At 50.2% G+C, this 22,026-nt stretch overlaps 2 protein-coding genes and 1 long non-coding RNA gene across 5 annotated transcripts in view; 2 read left to right on the forward strand and 1 right to left on the reverse strand.

Annotated features, from left to right (window-relative positions):
- Window positions 1–1,487: 1,487 nt before the first annotated feature.
- casd1 (CAS1 domain sialic acid O acetyltransferase 1) lies at window positions 1,488–10,808 on the forward strand. Its single transcript, XM_084696957.1, has 18 exons — window positions 1,488–1,751; window positions 3,455–3,551; window positions 3,889–4,009; window positions 4,250–4,294; window positions 4,418–4,480; window positions 4,617–4,661; window positions 4,804–4,927; window positions 5,317–5,525; window positions 6,116–6,547; window positions 6,949–7,038; window positions 7,161–7,280; window positions 7,459–7,615; window positions 7,972–8,051; window positions 8,486–8,587; window positions 8,816–8,956; window positions 9,603–9,680; window positions 10,168–10,260; window positions 10,426–10,808. Exons 1-18 carry the CDS (start codon window positions 1,619–1,621, stop codon window positions 10,693–10,695), a joined length of 2,400 nt encoding a protein of 799 aa, XP_084553083.1. The 5' UTR covers window positions 1,488–1,618; the 3' UTR covers window positions 10,696–10,808.
- A 9-nt stretch (window positions 10,809–10,817) lies between these two features.
- LOC146295801 (uncharacterized) lies at window positions 10,818–13,510 on the forward strand. The gene is made up of 2 exons (XR_014753335.1): window positions 10,818–12,122; window positions 12,153–13,510. It is a non-coding gene; the product is annotated as an uncharacterized LOC146295801 (long non-coding RNA).
- An 18-nt stretch (window positions 13,511–13,528) lies between these two features.
- The window catches only part of sgce (sarcoglycan, epsilon), a 13,541-nt gene continuing 5,043 nt past the window's right edge, over window positions 13,529–22,026 (reverse strand). The window contains exons 3-11 of one of the 3 annotated variants that reach the window (XM_084696960.1): window positions 21,858–22,015; window positions 20,517–20,589; window positions 18,927–19,125; window positions 17,957–18,119; window positions 17,175–17,389; window positions 16,660–16,686; window positions 15,967–16,155; window positions 15,765–15,808; window positions 13,529–15,120 (exon numbers count right to left, since the gene is read on the reverse strand). In XM_084696960.1, the coding sequence (XP_084553086.1) occupies window positions 15,104–15,120; window positions 15,765–15,808; window positions 15,967–16,155; window positions 16,660–16,686; window positions 17,175–17,389; window positions 17,957–18,119; window positions 18,927–19,125; window positions 20,517–20,589; window positions 21,858–22,015 (1,085 nt within the window). In that variant the 3' untranslated portion in view covers window positions 13,529–15,103. Of the gene's footprint in view, window positions 15,121–15,156; window positions 15,438–15,764; window positions 15,809–15,966; window positions 16,156–16,659; window positions 16,687–17,174; window positions 17,390–17,956; window positions 18,120–18,926; window positions 19,126–20,516; window positions 20,590–21,857; window positions 22,016–22,026 lie in introns of those variants that run through there. The other 2 variants (XM_084696958.1, XM_084696959.1) reach the window with 2 other exon arrangements.

Here is a 22,026-nt window from a genome sequence, read left to right on the forward strand (position 1 = left end):
GTCATGTATGAAAGGTGCTCACTTACTTGAAGCAGAGATCTATGGTGCTAACATGCCGCTGTGGAGTGAACCACTTTTACTGTATTACTTTGTATTGACTTTGACGAGTCTTGCACAGGTCCCACTAATAACCCCCATTTTAAGCAGGTGGAATGTTCCTAAATCGGATGTTTGTCTTGTTTTTTTTATTTTCTAGAATTTTCTTTTTTGTTCAGGCATCTTTCTCTTTTACATCCCCATCCACTGTTCATTCTGACAGCACATTCATCATTTTTCAACAGGCTTTATGCGGCCTCTCTCTTTCTCAAAATAAAAGCCACAAAGTTTATTGTACCTATTTTGTATATGTGAGATGTTTAAATAAATTGTGAAAAGTTCTGAAATAAAGCATGTCCAATGTTCCAAAACACACCATTTAATGACTTAAGTGCTTTAATAATTAATGAGGAGAACATTAAATGAGATTGGAGTTGACGCATCCTAGTTGTTTTTGAGGTTTATATATAGACACTAAACGTTATGTATTATCTAAAACGAAAACTAAAGTATCGTAAGAATCATTCTTTTTTTTATTTTGGTTTAAAAAAAGTACATAAACCTTCACCTGTTGCAAAAGTTGTGTAGCCTACTTGCTGTCAAATGACTATTTCCATTGCCAATGTTAAATTACAAAAACATTTCTTGTAAATACATTTCTCAATGCATCCCTTCATATATGTGTTCCTGGCATGATTCCATACAATAACACTTTATAATCCAATAAAGAGATGTGATTTGGATCACAAAGGCTTGCGAAGAGCTTCTCTCCAATGATGCATGGAACCTGAAGATCGTCAATGCCCATAGTAAATACTATTAAATCGTAAATACTATTAAATACTAGGCCTATATCTTTGTTCGACGTCATTTTCAGCACACTGATACGAACGGAACGTTTATAATAACAAATAGAAACTTTAAAACGTACATTGGATTATATAGCCTACATGGGTAGCGTTTGTGATGAAGCCCACGTTTGACCAACTGTACAGTGAGGGCTCAAGTGGACTTGCACGACAAGCACGGACATGGATGAACTGATGAAGACCAGAGCCGTGAAGACATGTGATCGGAGAAAAGATGTTGATATAGTGCCATCTACTGGCTAACCTACACAATCGCGCCTCCAATGAAAGATTGCGATGAGGTATTTTCAAAAAAAAAAATGTGTCCAATGTTTAAGAACGATCTATCGCTATTATTATTTAGCAATGGGGATGTGTATAATAATAATAGGGAGTATAGGATATAATCGCTATACAACGGACGTTTTCACTCAGAAATGTTTTGCAACAATATTTTGCAAGGTGCAAACTTTCCAAGCAAATTCCTTTGACGTATTGCACCAACTTTGTTGCAAATTCCAGACCCCACTAATTATATCCTTTCTCGCTGGTTCTTAATATGTTCTGTGTAGTATTTCCTGCCCTCTACAAACGTTGATGGATAGTTAAATAAAACAGGTGAAATCAGGAAACGTAAAAAAGCTTGAAAGAAGGCGTCGGCGTAGGCGCGCTCAGAGTATTCCGTCCAGACTGCATCTCATCTGTCTGCTTGTTGTTGTCATGGAGGTGCAAAGATGGCGGTCCTGGCCTATAGCCTAGGCAAACGGGACATTAATCAGTATTTTAATATAAAAAATGCGAAATTATTATCTCTCGTCGCCGTAGTTTTACTTCTTGTGCTGCACGCAGCGTCACGGTATTATGGGGGTAAGTAATGATTTTTCGTCACGTATACGTTGGACCGCTAAACACTTGACTCAACACAGTCGCTATCCAGTTATACAGTAGTAGGCTAGCTAGGCTAGCTAGCTAGCTAACGTATCCTTAGCTAACCTTAACTTGCCTCCAACCAAGATGGCAACGCTAACGGTAGCTTTTATATTCTAGACTCGTAACGTCAGTCTTCTTGTTCATAGTAATATGCCAGAAAGCCAGATAGCCATCGAGTTGCCGAACATAGTAGAAACGTGTGTCTACTGTATATCCCACGGATTCAGTAACATTAGACAATGAATGTAGCTAGCTGCATAAACACAGACAAACCAGTGACTACGATGCTACCACTACAGTCTGAACTAGCTAGTTAGTTAATGCAAGCTTACTAGGCTATGTATATGTATAGTGTCTCGTTGGTTGGATTTGTAGTGCAGGTTAACCTAGTCAACTTAATAGCTTTTAATCACGCGCACGAACTGCATTTTTATACATCAGTTGGCTAGTAACAGTATTAGCTAGCTAACATATTCAAGTGCCAGTCGTATGCCACTTTGTGTACTTGTGTCAGCTCCTTCGCTGGTTAGATGTTTGCTTGGGACAAAGTCCATGTCAAGAACAGTTTGAATGTGGGAAGATTACTGTATAGACGGATAGTTAACTGGCAAACAACCCTACACTCCTAATATGCTAGTTTATGATACCCCTTGAAGACAGGTGGATCGGTAGCCTATTTCGTGGATGGATGTTTGGCAATACAGTTGCTACTAAAACTGGTTTCAACAGCCAGATTGTACACTACCGCTGCAATTACCCTCTTATCTCTCGAGTGAGATGGGTGCTTTCCTCCCTTATAGCAGAGGTACACAGGGCAACAGACATATAAACGAGGTGTGTGAAACTCGACTGAGTGTCATGAGTCTCGTGAACGACAACATCGAGTGCAAGAAGCAGAAGCTCTTCGGCGGTTGTTTGAGTTATATTATTCAAGACCGGTGTTGGGCCGTTATCTCACTCCCTGCCAGAATTCCACTCCCCTACGCGTGAACGCGCACACTGCCTTCCTAGCGTATTGCTATGTGTAGATTGGCCAACCGAGTCGATTTTTACGAGATTACGGCCCAACACTGACAGGCATCCGCTTCCCCATCTCAGCATACAGGGGCCTTTGTCTATGAAGAAGCAGAGCAGCTGCTCTTGTCTGGCTGTCAAGGAAACCGGATGCTCTTGACGTCTTCTTTCAGCACCCTTCACCTTTTTTTGGGGGGGGGGGGGGGGGGGGGGGGCTGTGTTCGCACCAATTAATTGGCAGATGGACCTATTTATTTCCAACACCAGCGATTGGCTGGAGGCTGGAGGTTTGGTGGTTGTGCTGACATGTGGATGATGGGTGCCTGTGTAGTGCTAGGGCAGCTGGGTGGTGTCGTATCCTCCGGGTGTTTGACCAATGCTGAAAGCCAGGGTACCATGGAGACAGGCTTCACTCAGCCTCAACAGAGAGAGAACACATTTAGGGGGAAGGGGGCGGGGGGGCAGTGGTGTGTGTGTGTGTGTGTGTGTGTGTGTTTGTTCACCTTTATGGGTGTGAGGTCATGCTCTGTGTGTTTGTGTGTGGGTTTGTAGGCTATGTGTGTAATCTATGTAAATATAGACACATCGTGTGTGTGTGTTTTATGAACTGAGTTGCTTGCCCTCAGGCGGAGACTCGTGTGATTGGCTGCTGTCCAGCGGTCGGTTCCTGGGGGAGAACGCTTGGCAGCCCTACGGCTGCATGATGCACAAGTACAGAAGCACGTGAGTCACACTCCTACCATGTGTTTGTGAGAGGGCATGTGAGAGTGAGAGTGTGTGTGTGAGAGAGGGCATGTGAGAGTGTGTGTGTGTGTGTGTGTGAGAGAGGGGGCATGTTAGAGTGTGTGTGTGTGTGTGTGAGAGAGGGGGCATGTTAGAGTGTGTGTGTGTGTGTGTGTGTGTGTGTGAGAGAGAGGGGGCATGTTAGAGTGTGTGTGTGTGTGTGTGTGTGTGTGTGTGTGTGAGAGAGAGGGGGCATGTACTTCCTTTACGTCTTGTAAATATTGATAGTTTTCCCACTGTTCCAGTCAGTGATCTGTCCCTCTGGGCCCTCCCACAGTGAAGCTACAGCTTGCCTGTCTGAGAAACGGGTGGCCTTCGTGGGCGATTCAAGAATCCGGCAGCTATTCTACTCTTTCATCAAAATCATTGATCCTGAACAGAGGGAGGATGGCATCAAGGTAGAGCTCACCCCAGCAGGCACCTGGTTCACTTCTCTTTTTTGATTAGTGTTCGTTGTTGCTTTTCCAAACGATACAGGCTGTATGAGGGGGGGGGGGGGGCGGGGCTGTTGTACACAATGATATTTCCAGGAAAGATAACACAGGGAGTGTGTAAATAGTCCCTCTGGTGGCGGTGCAAGACCTGGATAAAGAGAGGAACACTAACGGTCTTGTTTGCTTCTGTGTCATCTCCACCAGCACGAGAACATCCCCTTTGAGGACAAGACCTCCTTAGTGAACGTAGTAAGCTGTCTCCTGCTTCTGTGTCAGTCATCTAACGGCACCTTGTGTTGTCTCAAGGCATATCCTTCTTTAATCACGTCACCCTGTTAAGACTGAGACTGACTACTTCCTGTTTGTGGGTAGGACTTCCTCTGGTACCCTGAGGCAAATAACTCCATGAAGGAGCGCTTGACAGCATGGACCGAGGTAAGAGGAAACTGAGTTGGTTTCTGATGTTGGTTTCTTTTTGAAGCTGTAGTTGGGTCAGACATCTTTGATGAGCTGTGAGAAGGCTGCTGTGACATGACAGGCTGTGACACAGTTGCGATCTGTTTGTTATCAGGATCCATCGACCAGACCAGATGTGGTGGTCATTGGCGCTGCAACAGTAAGTTGTAAATGCAAACGTAACATCCACAGAATATGATATATTTTCTCAATATTGCTTGAAAAACACACACACTCGCACTCTTTGTGTTGATGCTGTGTTTGCGTGTTTCGGTTGAGCGTCGTGGTTTGTTTTTCCACAGTGGTCCATCAAACTGCACCACGGCAGCAGGGAGACGCTCCAGCAGTACAGAGTCAACCTGACGGCCATCTCCTCTCCCCTGGAGACCCTGGCCCAGGACGGGGACGTGTACTGGGTACTGCAAGGTTAGCCTGGGAGCCTGTTAGCTATGGGGATGGGAAGTTGGACAAATGTACTGGGTTCCTCCAAGGTTAGCTTATTAGCATTGAGATGCTTGTTGATACTCACACTGTAATTGTCTCTCAATTTCTCACACACACCACACCACACCACACCACACCACACCTCTCTCTCTCTCTCTCTCTCTCTCTCTCTCTCTCTCTCTCTCTCTCTCTGTCTCTGTCTCTGTCTCTGTCTCTGTCTCTGTCTCTGTCTCTCTGTCTCTCTCTGTCTCTCTCTGTCTCTCTCTCTCTGTCTCTCTGTCTCTCTCTCTCTCTGTCTCTCTGTCTCTGTCTCTCTCTCTGTCTCTCTCTCTGTCTCTCTCTCTGTCTCTCTCTCTCTGTCTCTCTCCCAGACCCTGTGAAGGAGGAGGCGCTAAGTGACAGCAGGAGGATGATCACCAACCAGCAGATCGACCAGTATAACGAGGCGGCGGCGGGCGCCCTGAACAGCAGTGGGAGGAGCGGCCGGGTGAAGCTGCTGGCCGCCTCGCGCCAGGCTGCCGCCCTCACCATCGCCCAGTCAGCTGACGGACTACACCTCCCAGAAGCCACCAGGAATGTGGTAGGCGGAGGATGTCTTGTCATAATAATAATAATGGGCCTCGTTCTCGAACGCAGTTAAGAAGAATTTAAGAAGGATTTTCTTCTGAATTTGATGGCATTCATTTAAAGTTTTCTCATCTGGGATTTGTTCTGAACTTCAGAAGACTTTCCGAACTCGAAATAGCAGTCGTAAATCGGCCAGAGTTGTCTCAAATGCGGATCAAAGGAATTGCATTTAAGAAAACTCCGTGTTTGAATGAATACATATTGAATGAATTAAATTGTTAATGAGGGTATGAGAAATCGTTGGTGATTACGTTCACATCAAGTCTAGACTATGGCAAGCTGCTGCGTAGGAACACATTTTCAAGCGTTCATGTATTTGGCGGATGTCTTTTTCTTACGTTGTTTTTCCGAAGCCTGTAAGAAACATTTCAGAAGAAACTTTGTTGTTTAAAAAAATTTTGAACCGGCAGCCTCTTATCTGCAGTCAGGTCCTTTAACCGCTGAGCTGTAACCACCATAATTAGCTACTTAGTATCTGAACTGACTGCATCTTCTGGGAGTGTTTGATACGATTCCCGTCCCCTCCCTCCGGTACTCCTCTAGGGAGCCATGGTCCTGATGAACGCCGTGTGCAACAAGTTCCTGCAGCCCATCGATGGCTCCTGCTGCCAGCCCGCCGCCGCCCCCAACCTCCTCCAGAAGCTGTGTGCCGGCATGTTCCTGGCGTCCGGCCTGGCCTTCCTGACGCTGCACGCTCTGGGATACAGCCGGCGCCACAAGGCCCGGCCGGGCCCGGCCGACGAGGAGAGCGGCCAGGAGAAGAAGCCGGACCTGGGGCTGGCGTCGGCGGCGTCGGGGCCCAAGTTGGCGTTCCGGGCGGTGTGCAAGATGGGTGTCATCATGGCGTACTTCTATGCCTGTGACCGCACGGACGTGTTCATGAAGGAGCAGAAGTTCTACACACACTCCACCTTCTTCATCCCTCTCGTCTACATCTTTGTGCTGGGGGTGTTCTACAATGAGAACAGCAAGGAGGTGTGTGTGTGTGTGCGTGTAGGGGGCGAGGTGTGTGTTTTTCCTGGTGGTGTCTGAAGCATGCGGAAGTCTGTGCATGCTGTATTCAATGTTCTCATATATTCTCCACAGACCTAGTAACATCACGACTGTCTCCACAGACCTAGTAACATCACGACTGTCTCCACAGACCTAGTAACATCACGACTGTCTCCACAGACCTAGTAACATCACGACTGTCTCCACAGACCTAGTAACATCACGACTGTCTCCACAGACCTAGTAACATCACGACTGTCTCCACAGACCTAGTAACATCACGACTGTCTCCACAGACCTAGTAACATCACGACTGTCTCCACAGACCTAGTAACATCACGACTGTCTCCACAGACCTAGTAACATCACGACTGTCTCCACAGACCAAGCTGCTGAACCGGGAGCAGACTGATGAGTGGAAGGGCTGGATGCAGCTGGTCATCCTAATCTACCACATATCTGGAGCCAGTGCTGTGAGTCCTCCCCACCACTAGGAGGCGTAGTGGCCACCCTCTCATCTTCCCCTGATTAAATATCTGAAAGGAATCTGTTTTGTCCTTCATCATATGACTAAAGTTCCCTTCCCTCCCCCCAGTTCATCCCAGTGTACATGCATGTGAGGGTGCTGGTGGCTGCTTACCTGTTCCAGACCGGCTACGGTCACTTCTCCTTCTTCTGGCTCAAGGGAGACTTTGGTCTGTACCGTTTGTGTCAGGTGAGCCTGTAACCTGTAACGCTCCACACCAAGCGCTCCGCTCCAAACACTCCACACGCTCCTCTGAGCTCTTGAGTGGTAGTGAAAGCTCTTAAGACATTACTGATGGTTCTGTATAGCCTTCAGAGGTGAACTTGAGGGGTCCTCCCCTCTTTGCCGTGTGTGTGTGTGAGTGCAGGTTCTATTCCGTCTGAACTTCCTGGTGCTGGTGCTGTGTGTGGTGATGGACCGGTCCTACCAGTTCTACTACTTTGTTCCACTGGTCAGCTTCTGGTTCGTCATCATTTACAGCACCCTGGCTGTGTGGCCCCAGATCCTCCAGAAGAAGGCCAACGGTGAGGAACCCAACCAGCCATCTATCTCACCCCCCTCCCTACCTCCTCACCTACCTCCCTACCTCTTCACCTCCCTCCTCACCTCCCTCCCTCCTTACCTCACCCTCCTCACCTCCCTCCTCACCTCCTTACCTCCCTCCTGACCTCCTCACCTCCCCCCTTACGTCCTCACCTCTCTCCTCACCTCCCTCCTGACCTCCTCACCTCCCTCCCCATCTCACCTCCTACCCTCCTCCATCTCCTTCTACCTACTTACCTCAACTCCCTCTCTCCTCACCAGACGTAGTTAGGAGCAGCAGTGGTGCTGTGCTGATGGCTGTCTGTCTGTCTGTCTGTCTGTGTGTTTGTCTGGACAGGAAGTGGGATGTGGTACCTGGGTGTTCTGCTCAAGCTCCTGGGCCTGCTGCTCTTCATCTGCTTCTTCGCCTACTCCCAGGTGAGCCAATCAAGACCCTGATCTGCTGACCTCTCAGGTCCGCTTCCTGTCAACCTGCCAATCAGGACCCTGATCTGCTGAGCTCTCAGGTCCGCTTCCTGTCAACCTGCCAATCAGGACCCTGATCTGCTGAGCTCCCTGAGACACTTTCATCCACTACCTCAGGACACTTTTGGGAGCCGTCCTTGGTGGGGACAGATTAGACTTAGTTTTTCACACACACATGTTACCAGACTTCTCAGATCCTAGCTTGAAGACCCCAGTGCAGTAGCTCCCTCTTCACTGGGGTGGTTTGTGTGTCCACAACAGAATAGTTTATTTTGAGTGACAAGGTTCATTGAACAACATTGTCATTCATCTTCTCGTTTAACAGTGTTGAGTCATTAATAACATGTGTATGTGTGTCTCTGTGTGTATGTGTGTGTGTGTTGCAGGGCTTCTTCGAGAGTGTGTTTAGTGTGTGGCCTGTGTCCTGGCTGTTTGAGCTGAACGGCAGCGTCCATGAGTGGTGGTTCCGCTGGAAACTGGATCGATTTGTAAGTGGAGCAGATAAATACCCCAACTCACCCAGTCTGACCTTTTACTCTGTCTCCTCCAGTAACCATGGCACAGATGACTAGAGAAAGCTTTATCGGTCAATATTTGACTGATGATTGTGTGTGTATTTGTGATGTGTGTGTGTGTATTTGTGATGTGTGTGTGTATTTGTGATGTGTGTGTGTATTTGTGATGTGTGTGTGTATTTGTGATGTGTGTGTGTGCAGGCAGTCATCCACGGGATGCTGTTTGCCTTCATGTACCTGGTGCTCCAGAAGTGTCAGGTTCTGTCAGAGGGGAGAGGAGAGGCTCTCTTCTCGCCCAGGCTGTCCAACCTCCTGCTGCTCCTCTCTGTCGGCGCCTTCATCGTAAGAGCACACTCCGGCCCTGTTCCAACACTCTCACATGCACCCTCCCCCCCTCCTAGAACCAGCACACTCCGGCCCTGTTCCAACACTCTCACATGCACCCTCCCCCCCTCCTAGAACCAGCACACTCCGGCCCTGTTCCAACACTCTCACATGCACCCTCCCCCCTCCTAGAACCAGCACACTCCGGCCCTGTTCCAACACTCTCACATGCACCCTACCCTCCCTAGAACTATCTCACTATTACTATCTGTGATCTTACATGATTGGCAGAGTTGGAGCCAGTAGGTTAATGTTTACCTTTCATTGATCCAGTGAACTGAGTGGTTTGGGTGAACTTTAATCTGGACAGGATATGTCTGTGTGGTACGTCCACATATATGAATTCCTAATAGATAAAATAATTGTAAAACAGCAGAATAATTGTAAAACTATTGCTTTTTTATTAATAGTCTTTCCTCCGACCATTCAATATGGGCATGGCCCATTTAGATGTCATTTATATCGTGTGTCCCCCCCCCCCCCCCACACACACACACACACACACACACAAACACACCTGTGTCAGTGTTGCAATAAAACCATTTGTTGTTCATTCCCTGTACTAAACAAGTGACTCCTCCCTGTCATGTGACTGCTCTGTCAGATCTACTCTGTGTGGGCCAGCAGCTGTAAGAACAAGACTGAGTGCAACGAGCTTCATCCCTACATCTCTGTGGTCCAGGTGAGTTCCACCCCCTACTGGTGCCCCTTCAGCCCCCTACTGGTGCCCCTCCAGCCCCCTACTGGTGCCCCTCCAGCCCCCTACTGGTGCCCCTCCAGCCCCCTACTGGTGCCCCTCCAGCCCCCTACTGGTGCCCCTCCAGCCCCCTGCTGGTGCCCCTCCAGGCCCCTACTGGTGCCCCTCCAGCCCCCTACTGGTGCCCCTCCAGCCCCCTACTGGTGCCCCTCCAGCCCCCTACTGGTGCCCCTCCAGCCCCCTGCTGGTGCCCCTTCAGCCCCCCTACTGGTGCCCCTCCAGCCCCCCGCGGGTGCCACACTCTGACAAACCTGTCGGTGTTGGCTAGGGAAATGTTAAGCAAATGACCACAGGGAGATGTGCCATCTCCAGTGTTCACCATTAGGACAGGTTAGAGACAGGTTTCCTCAAGAGAACATCTAGACCAGCCTTTAGACCTGAGAACAACATGTTTTTCCTCTGTCGTTTCCAGATTCTGGCTTTCATTCTGATCCGGAACATTCCGGGCTACGCTCGCTCGATATACAGCTCATTTTTCGCCTGGTTTGGAAAGATCTCCTTAGAGGTAACACACACACACACAACCCTGTTCCTTATTCATTTCCTATGTGAATGTACACACATAGGAAATCACTTTGCTCTCCTCTCTGTGTCCATCCTTGCCACGCAATCCCACACACACACACACACACACACACACACACTCACTGTCTCCTGGCCCCTCCCCCAGCTGTTCATCTGCCAGTACCACATCTGGCTGGCTGCAGACACCAAGGGCATCTTGGTGCTGGTTCCTGGAAGCCCCTCCTTCAACATCATCATCAGCACCTTCATCTTCGTCTGCGTGGCACATGAGATCTCCCTCATCACCAACGACCTGGCGCAGGTGGTCATCCCCAAGGATGGGGCCTCCCTGCTGCGCAGGCTGGCCGCCCTGGGGCTGGGGGGCCTGGCCCTGCTCTGGGCCACCAGGGGCCGGCTGACCTCCCTCAGCCCATAAAGCATCCCTCCGGCTGGGTACAGAAGTCGGGGACAGAGGCTGGAGGTCATACTCAGCCCGGACGTCTTCGACCAGCAGCTGTTTAAAGGATTTGCGATGGCAGCTTTTTTTGAGGGGGGGGGGGGGGGGGTTGTTGTCTTGCAAGACAACTTGTCGGCCATCTTGCTGGCCTTGTCTGCGATGGACCGACGGCAGTTTCGGTAGCCATGTTTGAGGTGAATCAGCGACACTAGCAGAAGGTTCCGGTCTGCCTGGAGACTGTGGTGGAAGTGTTACACTGGAGAGGAGGAAGGAGAGCGTCTACTGAACGAGGCTTAGAAGGAAGGGGGGGGGGGGTGTCTAACAGCTCCTTCCAGCCTGGCCGTATGTTCAATCTGAAGAGGAAGGGCAACACCCTGCTCCTATCGACAGAAACTGTTCCCTGGAAACTTCCAGAAGGACTCCCTCGACAGAATATGGCTCCCTGGTTCCGCCCAGATGACTGTTAGTAAAGGTGTGCTCCTCACACACCATGCCTGTTCCAGTTTGACCTCTGACCCAGGAAGGGCTTTAGGTCTGTTCAGAAGAACAGTCACCTTCTGGAAAGGGGAGGGGCATCTAACCCACTGCTCCAACCTGTTCTTTATGCTGCCCAGATGTCACTGATCTGTGCAATGAACAATTCAGATCTTCTTTGTTGTGGTTGCATAATAAATCATCAAAAATCAAAAGCAGTTTATAACAGCCAGGATAGAATGAACAGACACATACAAATTATAGAATATTTCTAAGAGATAAAAATTAAAAAATCTTTGTAAACATTTTTTTTTTTTCTTCTTTAGGACCTTTGCCTTGTGCACTGGTTTACTTGACCTCACCAACCTTTGAAATTCTCTGTTGTATGTACAGTATTTAATGATTTAAATTAAGCATATATTTTGTACATGGTCTCTGCTTCTTTGTAACTGTGCCCAGGCCTGCTGTTTAGTGAATCAAGTGTTGCCTAGAGAAGTTCTGGTACTTGTTTTCATAGATGCTTTTATTGGAGCAAAGCAAAAGAGGCACTTTGAAGGTTATCTGCCTTTTGTCTTTTCACATTAATATGAGCCTATCCTTCAGGGGCAAATAACCAGTGTGTGTGTGCGGTGTGTGTGGCATGACTGTGGTTTGTGTGGAGTGTGGTGAGCGTGAGAAAGATGCCTCTGGCGTTCTGCATCACCTCAGCCCTCATCTCCCTGGTAGGTCTGTAACAGCTGAAGACTCCCTGGTAGGTCTGTAGCAACCTCAAGACTCCCTGGTAGGTCTGTCTAACAGCTGAAGACTCCCTGATAGGTCTGTCTAACAGCTGAAGACTCCCTGGTAGGTCTAACAGCTGAAGACTCCCTGGTAGGTCTGTAACAGCTGCAGACTCCCTGGTAGGTCTGTAACAACTGAAGACTCCCTGGTAGGTCTGTAGCAACCTCAAGACTCCCTGGTAGGTCTGTATAACAGCTGAAGACTCCCTGATAGGTCTGTCTAACAGCTGAAGACTCCCTGGTAGGTCTGTAACAGCTGAAGACTCCCTGGTAGGTCTGTTTAACAGCTGAAGACTCCCTGGTAGGTCTGTTTAACAGCTGAAGACTCCCTGGTAGGTCTGTTTAACAGCTGAAGACTCCCTGGTAGGTCTGTCTAACAGCTGAAGACTCCCTGGTAGGTCTGTGTAACAGCTGAAGACTCCCTGGTAGGTCTGTGTAACAGCTGAAGACTCCCTGGTAGGTCTGTAACAGCTGAAGACTCCTTGGTAGGTCTGTGTAACAGCTGAAGACTCCCTGGTAGGTCTGTGTAACAGCTGAAGACTCCCTGGTAGGTCTGTAACAGCTGAAGACTCCTTGGTAGGTCTGTGTAACAGCTGAAGACTCCCTGGTAGGTCTGTAACAGCTGAAGACTCCCTGGTAGGTCTGTTTAACAACTGAAGACTCCCTGGTAGGTCTGTGGAGGAGTACAGGCCTTCCTGGGCCATGCGCCCAGCCTATCTGCCTCTGGATGGATGAAGACATGAGTGAGAGAGAGAATGACATGACTTCTGAACTAACTGAATGCCTTCTATCACTTTTTCTTTTGCTAGCTTCCTCATGGCATTGAGCCACTTCTGCATATAGGTCGGCGATACTTGACGAGTTACTGTTCGGAGTGAAAGCTGGAGAGTTATAACGTTGCTTGACAGTGAGTGTCAGTATTTCAATTTGAATCTGTCAATAGCCTATAAGCCAAACGTTTATATGTGTATTTGAAGTTTCACACAGAAATATGGGCGCCTCTTTAGCCTTTTGAAAGAGAAAATGTTTCCTGTTGTTGTTTTTTGCTTCTTTGTTTTGTATATTAGCTTCATTTTTGTACCTCGGTAAATTGAATGTTCAAGACTTTCAGGAGAATTTGCCACTAATCCATATAATCGTGTTTGTACAACTGCGGTTTTGGTCCATTTTCATTACCCGGCAGAATGTGTAAATATGCAGCTTACTCTAAATGTTAAGGCAACTTTACAAATAATGTAAAATGATTTCAACTTTTAAACAATTTGCAGGACTATACAGTGCATTTGATCAGTCGTATGGTAAGTACCATAGGGAGGCTATGGACTGGAGAACATAGGTTTTACTTCAAGGTTATGTAGCTTCGGTCTTGAACAAACTAACAATCTGAAGTGTTTAACACCATGTCAAATGTTACCCTACAGATGAAGATCTGAGACATGAAGGCCACTGTTGTGGTTACCTTATGCCAGAGACTTCAATCACTAGGAAGACACTATTTATTTATCCCTAAGGCCTAAATAAAAAAAATGTTAAATATACAATCTTTTGTGAAATCAATATTTATACATTTATAAATGCCTTTATTCTTCTGTACATTTAATTATACAAACCTTGATGACAATGTTTGATGTGGGATCAATAGTCAGCTGTTATGAATTTCGTATTAATTGGAATACTAATCTTTCTTTAGGCATGATAGTAGCATAAACAGGAAGAGAAAGCCCCAGGAGCACAGTTCGTCCGAAACATCTTTACTGTTTAACATGACGTACGACAGCAACACAACATGTACTACATGAGGCATCCCATGCTGCAGGAGACACCCCTGTGCTGCAGGAGACATCCCTGTGCTGCACGAGAGATCCCTGTGCTGCACGAGATATCCCTGTGCTGCACGAGACATCCCTGTGCTGCAGGAGACGCCCCTGTGCTGCACGAGACATCCCTGTGCTGCAGGAGACGCCCCTGTGCTGCACGAGACATCCCTGTGCTGCACGAGACACCCCTGTGCTGCAGGAGACGCCCCTGTGCTGCAGGAGACATCCCTGTGCTGCAGGAGACGCCCCTGTGCTGCAGGAGACATCCCTGTGCTGCAGGAGACGCCCCTGTGCTGCAGGAGACATCCCTGTGCTGCACGAGACACCCCTGTGCTGCACGAGACATCCCTGTGCTGCAGGAGACGCATCCCTGTGCTGCAGGAGACACCCCTGTGCTGCAGGAGACATCCCTGTGCTGCAGGAGACACCCCTGTGCTGCAGGAGACATCCCTGTGCTGCACGAGACATCTCTGTGCTGCAGGAGACGCCCCTGTGCTGCACGAGACATCCCTGTGCTGCAGGAGACGCCCCTGTGCTGCACGAGACATCCCTGTGCTGCAGGAGACATCCCTGTGCTGCACGAGACACCCCTGTGCTGCACGAGACACCCCTGTGCTGCAGGAGACGCATCCCTGTGCTGCAGGAGACGCATCCCTGTGCTGCAGGAGACACCCCTGTGCTGCAGGAGACACCCCTGTGCTGCAGGAGACACCCCTGTGCTGCACGAGACATCCCTGTGCTGCAGGAGACGCATCCCTGTGCTGCAGGAGACACCCCTGTGCTGCAGGAGACGCATCCCTGTGCTGCAGGAGACGCACCCCTGTGCTGCAGGAGACATCCCTGTGCTGCACGAGGCATCCCTGTGCTGCACAAGGCATCCCTGTGCTGCAGGAGACACATCCCTGTGCTGCACGAGACACCCCTGTGCTGCACGAGACACCCCTGTGCTGCACGAGACACCCCTGTGCTGCACGAGACATCCCTGTGCTGCCCGCTCCCCACAGCCTGAGCTTGCGAGGCAGGTCAACACACAAACATCGTGGAAATGCATCGTACGTCGTTAAAGCATTTACACAAAAATATTCCAAAATATCCTATTGATTGTTATTTGCTGTAAAGCTGCTAATTCATCTCTCACACACACACACACCGACCCACGCTGGATTCAGTCGTACACCGCACATCAGGAGAGCTGGAGATTGAGGCGTTGGTTATGAGGGGACAGCGAGGGCATGCAAGTTGGCACATATAAAACAGGGACGACAGCTGCTCCGACGTTCTGCTCACAAGTTCAGCGCTTCTGCCACCTTCCTCTCCTCAGGAATACCATTTACCTTCAACAGACAAGAACATCTCTATCAGGTACCGTGTTGTTTACCTTCAACAGACAAGAACATCTCTATCAGGTACCGTGTTGAAATATTTTTTTATATAGAAACGCCACAGGATTGTTGGGGTGGGATCCAAGTTTTACTTCTTGTTCTGTTTTATATCTCTCTCAATAGTCTGGATAGAAATGGTATCAAACCACACTTGTGTAGAGGGTTTATAATTAAATACATTTTCTATCTCTGTTTACAATTAAAGCTTTGAAAGCAGACCATGATACTTGCCTCCAATCTCCGAAACGTTGACATACAATAATTATCTCCTTTGTTGGCAGTGAGTGAGTAAGAGAAAGGAGCAGTTAGTGGAAAGACTGTCAGGTCATGCAGTAGACACCAGCCTGCAGTTCACACACACGCACACTTGGGGGAGCTACTTCATAAGGTCCATATGTCATTATGAGGGTCTCAGCAGAACGACTCTGAGCTTCACAACACAGCTCCCAGCTACACCCCTCATCCCTGAGCTCGACCCATTTCCTCTTTAAGTATACGCCCACCTCCCTATCCCCAGCCTGTGACCTTGTCCTAACAGCAGGGGGTGCTCTGTGTTGGTAGTGAGTGAGCGGGGAGTGGACGTGGTTGATACTGACCTGGGGGTTGCTGCTGGGGAATGGTCATCTGCTTCTGCAGGTTCCTGAAATCACATCATGTGTCTAATCAGGGTCTGGGAAGCCCACTCCACTCAGAGATAAACAGTACACATGACTTCTACATCTGACTTTGTATTCACGCTTTTGTGTGCTGCATGTGTGTATGGAGGTCAGAGGGTGTGTGCGTGTGTGTGTCACTCACGCCTGCGTCTGCATGAGGGGCATGCTGGTGGTCTCGTAGCTGTCGGGGTGCAGGGGGGGCACCACCTCCCCGCTGACTGGGTTGAACACAGGCAGAGTGGAGAGTGGCCAGGAGATCTCCCGGCTCTTAGACATGCTCCTCAGCTCCTTGGTGGACTTCTGGATGGAGCTGTGGTGAACCATCTGGATGCTGGAGGAGGAACACACCACAGCGGTCTGAGGCGAGCGCTAAACCGTCACCGCGTAAGTTTCTGAGGGAGCTACTTGAGGTGCACTTGATTTGTAATCACCGTCCAGGCGGAGGGCACTTCGGACGCTGTGTGTTTAGTCTCAGAGACTTGGGTTTGTTATTTCATGGTCTAGTTGGTTGTGTGGTTAAACTAGCTCCGGACATATTCCATCCTGTAGGTTTCTGTCTCTTAGGACAGAGCTTGTTCATAATCACACGCAGGATAGTGTGCTGCTGTTTAACCCTGAGGAACAGGTAACAGTGACTGTCTCAAAATCCTCCCTACGGGCTTCTTGAGCAGCTCATTGGATGAATGGGTGTCGACACAGATGGCATGTACTGATGGACATGGACATGTCACCAATGGGGAGATGAGAGGAGAGGATGATGGGGCCAATCAGAAAATAAACCAACAAATTCAAAAGTAAAAAGAAATGAATAAACAAACACAGGAGATACACTTACTCTGAGGTTTGCATGTTTCTTTTTTCCCTAGAAACAAAACAAAATTAATGAATTAAATACTAATATTATTAGTTAAAAGACATCCACACAGAGGGGAAGGGGGGGTGGGGGTGAGGTGGGGGGATGGGGGGCTCTCTGGTGTGTGTTTGGGAGCACACAGTCCCAGCCTGTAAATGAAGATGGGGGGGGGGGGGGTCATGAATGATTGACAGTGTTCATCTCATGAGTATGCAGATCAACATTAAGATGCAGTGAATGAAATCCCAGGCGGTTCCAGAATGATCCATGAGTAACACGACCAGATGAGCATGATGCTGCTGTTCCAGACGCCTGATGCCTTTTTGGTTTGTCTTTTATTGAAAGGGAGGGGGTTCCTAATCTCTCTAACATCCTCAACAGCATCTAACCAGGCTCACACTGTGATAGCAGCAGCCAATCCTGTGTGACGCATCACAAATCTACATCTCCTGTGAGTGTATGAGGGTGCACGTGTGTGTGTGTGTGTGTGTACTTACACCCCTTCCCGCCGGCAGCACATGGAGTACCCCAGGATCAGGAAGAGCACGAGAGCCACCGCAGACGGCACCGCCAGCGTCACCAGGAAGTCTGCAAAGTAGTCCCGGCTCTTCAGCGACTCCGAAGGGGGGTTGTACTCCCCCACATCTGGCAACACCCCTAAGCCGGGGTCTGGCCGGTTGCTGTAGATGGTGACCACCTTGGTGATGTCCACCTGGAGGAGGAGGAGGTGAGTGGCTTCATCAGGTCGTCCTCGCTAACCTGTCAGCTCCAGGATCTATGGGTTACCATGGAGATTTACTGCTGTGTTGCTGACAACTTTATATGGAGGGCTGTCCTGTACGCCCAGACCTCCACTCCCCACTGGCGAGGGGTTAGTTTGGTTCAGTTGCAGTTCTACGGGCGTATGTGAAGCCCTCTGTGACACTGTTTGTAAAATAAACGAATAACATTCTATTTGAACACGACAGAAGCTGCAGCTTCGCTAGGTAGACGTAGCGCCCCCCCAACAGGCTTAACCCGAGCCACTGGCCTGTAGGGGGCGCTAAGGGGCTGCCGCTGGCCTGTAGGGGGCGCTGAGGGGCTGCTGCTGGCCTGTAGGGGGCGCTGAGGGGCTGCTGCTGGCCTGTAGGGGGCGCTGAGGGGCTGCTGCTGGCCTGTAGGGGGCGCTGAGGGGCTGCCGCTGGCCTGTAGGGGGCGCTGAGGGGCTGCTGCTGGCCTGTAGGGGGCGCTGAGGGGCTGCTGCTGGCCTGTAGGGGGCGCTGAGGCGCCAAGCTCTTACCAGGGAGATCTTGCACCAGTCGATGTGGAACTGAGCCCTGAACTTCTTGTCACAGCTGATGACTGGCTCCATCTCCTGGCTGCAGCGTAGCTGGTTGTGGGGGCTCTCCACCTCTCGCAGGCAGGAGGAGAACTGCACGTCAGCCCCCACCATCACGTACACCCTGGGGAGAGGGGGGGAGGAGGGGGGAGGAGGGGGCGAGGAGGGGGCATGTTCAGATACACAGACACTCCGAGCTGTGAGCTGTGGGGGAGACAGGATGCAAACCCCTCCCTCCCTCCCTCCTCCCACCCTTGCCCTGCCCCCTGCCCCCAGCCCCTTGCCCTCTCTCCACCCACCCTTCTTGAAATGGCATCGCTCCCTGGAACCAGTCATCTTCTCACGCGTCATCATGAATGCTTCATGAACAGCTTATGGCTGCTCTCTTGGGCGATGCCCCTCAGAGCCAAACAGGATCCGAACACACAGGAAGTGATGTGACCTCCTGAGACCCAGTCACACGACCTGGCAGCAGCAGCCACACACCCTTCCTGCCAGAGATGAGTCTCTGTGGCTTGTTGCTCTGTGAGCCGTGGTTACCCATGCATACACATCTTGAAGTGTATGTGCTGCTATGTACCCAGTTCCCTCTGTGTATTCGCTGGTTCTTGAATACTGACAGTATGATGTAAACGTGTATTATTTAGTTGTGGGTCTTGTGTCTACCATCAACACTTCTATGGTATCTTCATATTCCTCAGTATCTTACATTTGCTGTAAACAAGCTAGGACTGTTTAGCCAGGTAGGTTAAACACTCGATTTTCTCAATCAAGTGTGTGCCCAAGTGTGTGCCCAAGTAGATCATTTCAAAGTCAAACCGTTTCGCTATAGTAATAACGTGTACATTCATCAGACATACAGGGGGGGAATTTGAACCTGCGACCTCTTGATCTGCAGTCCAACGCTCTAACCCCTGAGCTAAAGCCTCACCCCTCCTTGAGGTTGTTGATGGGCAGGGGGACCCGCCCCCCGCGGTCCAGGGCAGACGTGATGTTGATGGCGTTCAGGCGTTCGGGCTGCCACACGTTCTTCACCGCACCCAGGAAGTCCCCCAGCACCTCGCTGGCCAGCATCTCCTCAACATTCATGTTCCTGATGTAGAACTCTGCCTGGTAGGGGAGAGGAAACTCTGGAGGGGGAGAGGAGGAGGAGGAGAGAGGGGGGGGTGGGAGGAGGAGGAGAGAGGGGGGTGGGGTGAGAAGAGGAGGGAGGAGGAGACAAGGAGGAGAGGAGGGAGGAGGAACGAGGGAGGAGACCAGGGAGAGTGTGAAGTAGGGAGGGAGGTGTGAGGAGAGAGAGAGGCTTTAATCTTAAGCTAACATCTGTGTACTAATATCCACAGACACTGCATAACAGGCGGACAAAGCTTGTGTGTGTTGCGTGTGTGTGAGTGTTGTGTGTGTAGCCCCCACTCCGGTCCAGATGGCTAATGATGACATCACGGCAGGGGAAGTGATGTCACCCGTGTTCCAGCAACATCTGTTCATCACCCGGCTGACGTGCCGTGTAAATAACACGCATGTTCAGTAGCGTGTCACAAGCCGTCTGGAGAGTTTAACAGTTGCTTCTTCCTCTCATGTTGTTCCTTATGAATCCAACATTGTCAACAAACTCAGAAAACTTCATCACCCAGCATTCAACAGTGGACCCCCCCCCCTGCTCTCTACCTCAGGGGTGGGGAACGTCCTGTCCGAAATCATTTGGTCCGGCCCGCCATGGCACTGCAGGAACCATATTATTAGGTTCATTATTGGTTGGCAGCAGCAGTATATGGAAGAGGACCGTGAAGGCACGCAGCGTTGCGTACCAATGTACCCCAAAAAATTGCTAGCATTAACTGTGGAATTCCTTTCTAGAAAATCAAACCCAGAATACGTTGTTGGTTTGGGCTAAGCCCCGAATGTTTACAACGTATGGCTCCGCACATGATTAACACTCAGATCGATAAGGAGTCTCAAAAATTGTAGCAATATAACAAATAATACGACCCCTTTCCGTCATCATGAAATGTTCGATGCACACCTAGTCAAAGCAAGCTGCATCCGTGCCAGCTAACATCACAAACCTCACCAAAGAGAAGCAGTTCCAGCCATCACAGTAGGGGTGAGTTAATTAAATGTTTGACCAAATTTAGCAGGCAAGTTGATAATTCTGTACGGCCCCCATGATTTTATAAATATCCAAATGGCCCTCGGCAGAGAAAAGGTTTCCCACCCCTGCCCTGCCCTAATGGAGATGTGGGCTGTCTGGATGCAGGCCTCTCTGCCCTGCCCTAATGGAGGTGTGTGCTGTCTGGATGCAGGCCTCTCTGCCCTGCCCTAATGGAGGTGTGGGCTGTCTGGATGCAGGCCTCTCTGCCCTGCCCTAATGGAGGTGTGGGCTGTCTGGATGCAGGCCTCTCTGCCCTGCCCTAATGGAGGTGTGGCTGCCTGGATGCAGGCCTCTCTGCCCTGCCCTAATGGAGATGTGGCTGCCTGGATGCAGGCCTCTCTGCCCTGCTCAGCCCCCCAGGGTCCTCACCTTCGGTGGACATGATGTTGATGACCAGGTTGTGACGGGCCGTCTCAAACGTGCGTCTGTTGTAGGCCGTGATCTGGAACACACGGGGTCAGGGGTCAGAGAGGAAATACACAGGCTTACCGGACGGAGAGGGAGGGAGAGGTCTGAGCCACACACACACGCACACACACACACACACACACACACACAGACCTATAGGGTCACATTCACACACACTCAGGGAGGGGGGGGGGAGGTGATGGGAGGCAGGGGGATGTGAGGGGAGGCAGGGGGAGGCAGGGGGGAGAGCACATTAAGCCCTCCCAGCTCTCTGGGAATGCTGCAGCTTAGCTGTGTTCTGAGCATGCGACTGCTATTAGACACAAACCAGCATTTCCCCGCCTGCTTAGTCTGCAGCACGTGGAATGTATAAGGTACGATATGTTGTTTAAATTTAAGAATTAGTACGCTTGACCACATTTTTGCTCTTTTTCTAAGATGCCCCTGCTTAACAGTCCAGATTAGGACTTAATGCGTACGCACGGTGGATGAACGGGCCTGTAACATGGTACATCAAACAAGAAAAACAACATTTTAATGTTGTCATGTTACCACGGTTACAATACAAGCCCAACAGGTCCCACACACCAGGTCTATCGGTGGGTTCAGAGGTCACTCCTCTATGGGGGAGGTCAGGGTTCAGAGGTCACACCTCTATGGGGGAGGTCAGGGTTCAGAGGTCACTCCTCTATGGGGGAGGTCAGGGTTCAGAGGTCACTCCTCTATGGGGGAGGTCAGGGTTCAGAGGTCACTCCTCTATGGGGGAGGTCAGGGTTCAGAGGTCACTCCTCTATGGGGGAGGTCAGGGTTCAGAGGTCACTCCTCTATGGGGGAGGTCAGGGTTCAGAGGTCACTCCTCTATGGGGGAGGTCAGGGTTCAGAGGTCACTCCTCTATGGGGGAGGTCAGGGTTCAGAGGTCACTCCTCTATGGGGGAGGTCAGGGTTCAGAGGTCACTCCTCTATGGGGGAGGTCAGGGTTCAGAGGTCACTCCTCTATGGGGGAGGTCAGGGTTCAGAGGTCACACCTCTATGGGGGAGGTCAGGGTTCAGAGGTCACACCTCTATGGGGGAGGTCAGGGTTCAGAGGTCACACTCCTCTATGGGGGAGGTCAGGGTTCAGAGGTCACTCCTCTATGGGGGAGGTCAGGGTTCAGAGGTCACTCCTCTATGGGGGAGGTCAGGGTTCAGAGGTCACTCCTCTATGGGGGAGGTCAGGGTTCAGAGGTCACTCCTCTATGGGGGAGGTCAGGGTTCAGAGGTCACACCTCTATGGGGGAGGTCAGGGTTCAGAGGTCACACACCTCTATGACGGTGGGCTTGCCGATGTGCTCGGCCGTGGGTGAGCCGTAGAGAACTCCGTCACTGTGGGACGTTCTCTGGATGTAGCGCAGCCAGCCAGGACGGTCTGGGTAACCCATCAGGTTGGTGTTGAAGGTGATGGGGTCGTTACTGGAGTCACCTGGGGGAGGG

The sequence above is a fragment of the Hypomesus nipponensis genome, chromosome 4, assembly GCF_054491055.1.
Source record: "Hypomesus nipponensis isolate SF chromosome 4, ASM5449105v1, whole genome shotgun sequence".
Classification (NCBI taxonomy): Eukaryota; Metazoa; Chordata; class Actinopteri; order Osmeriformes; family Osmeridae; genus Hypomesus; species Hypomesus nipponensis.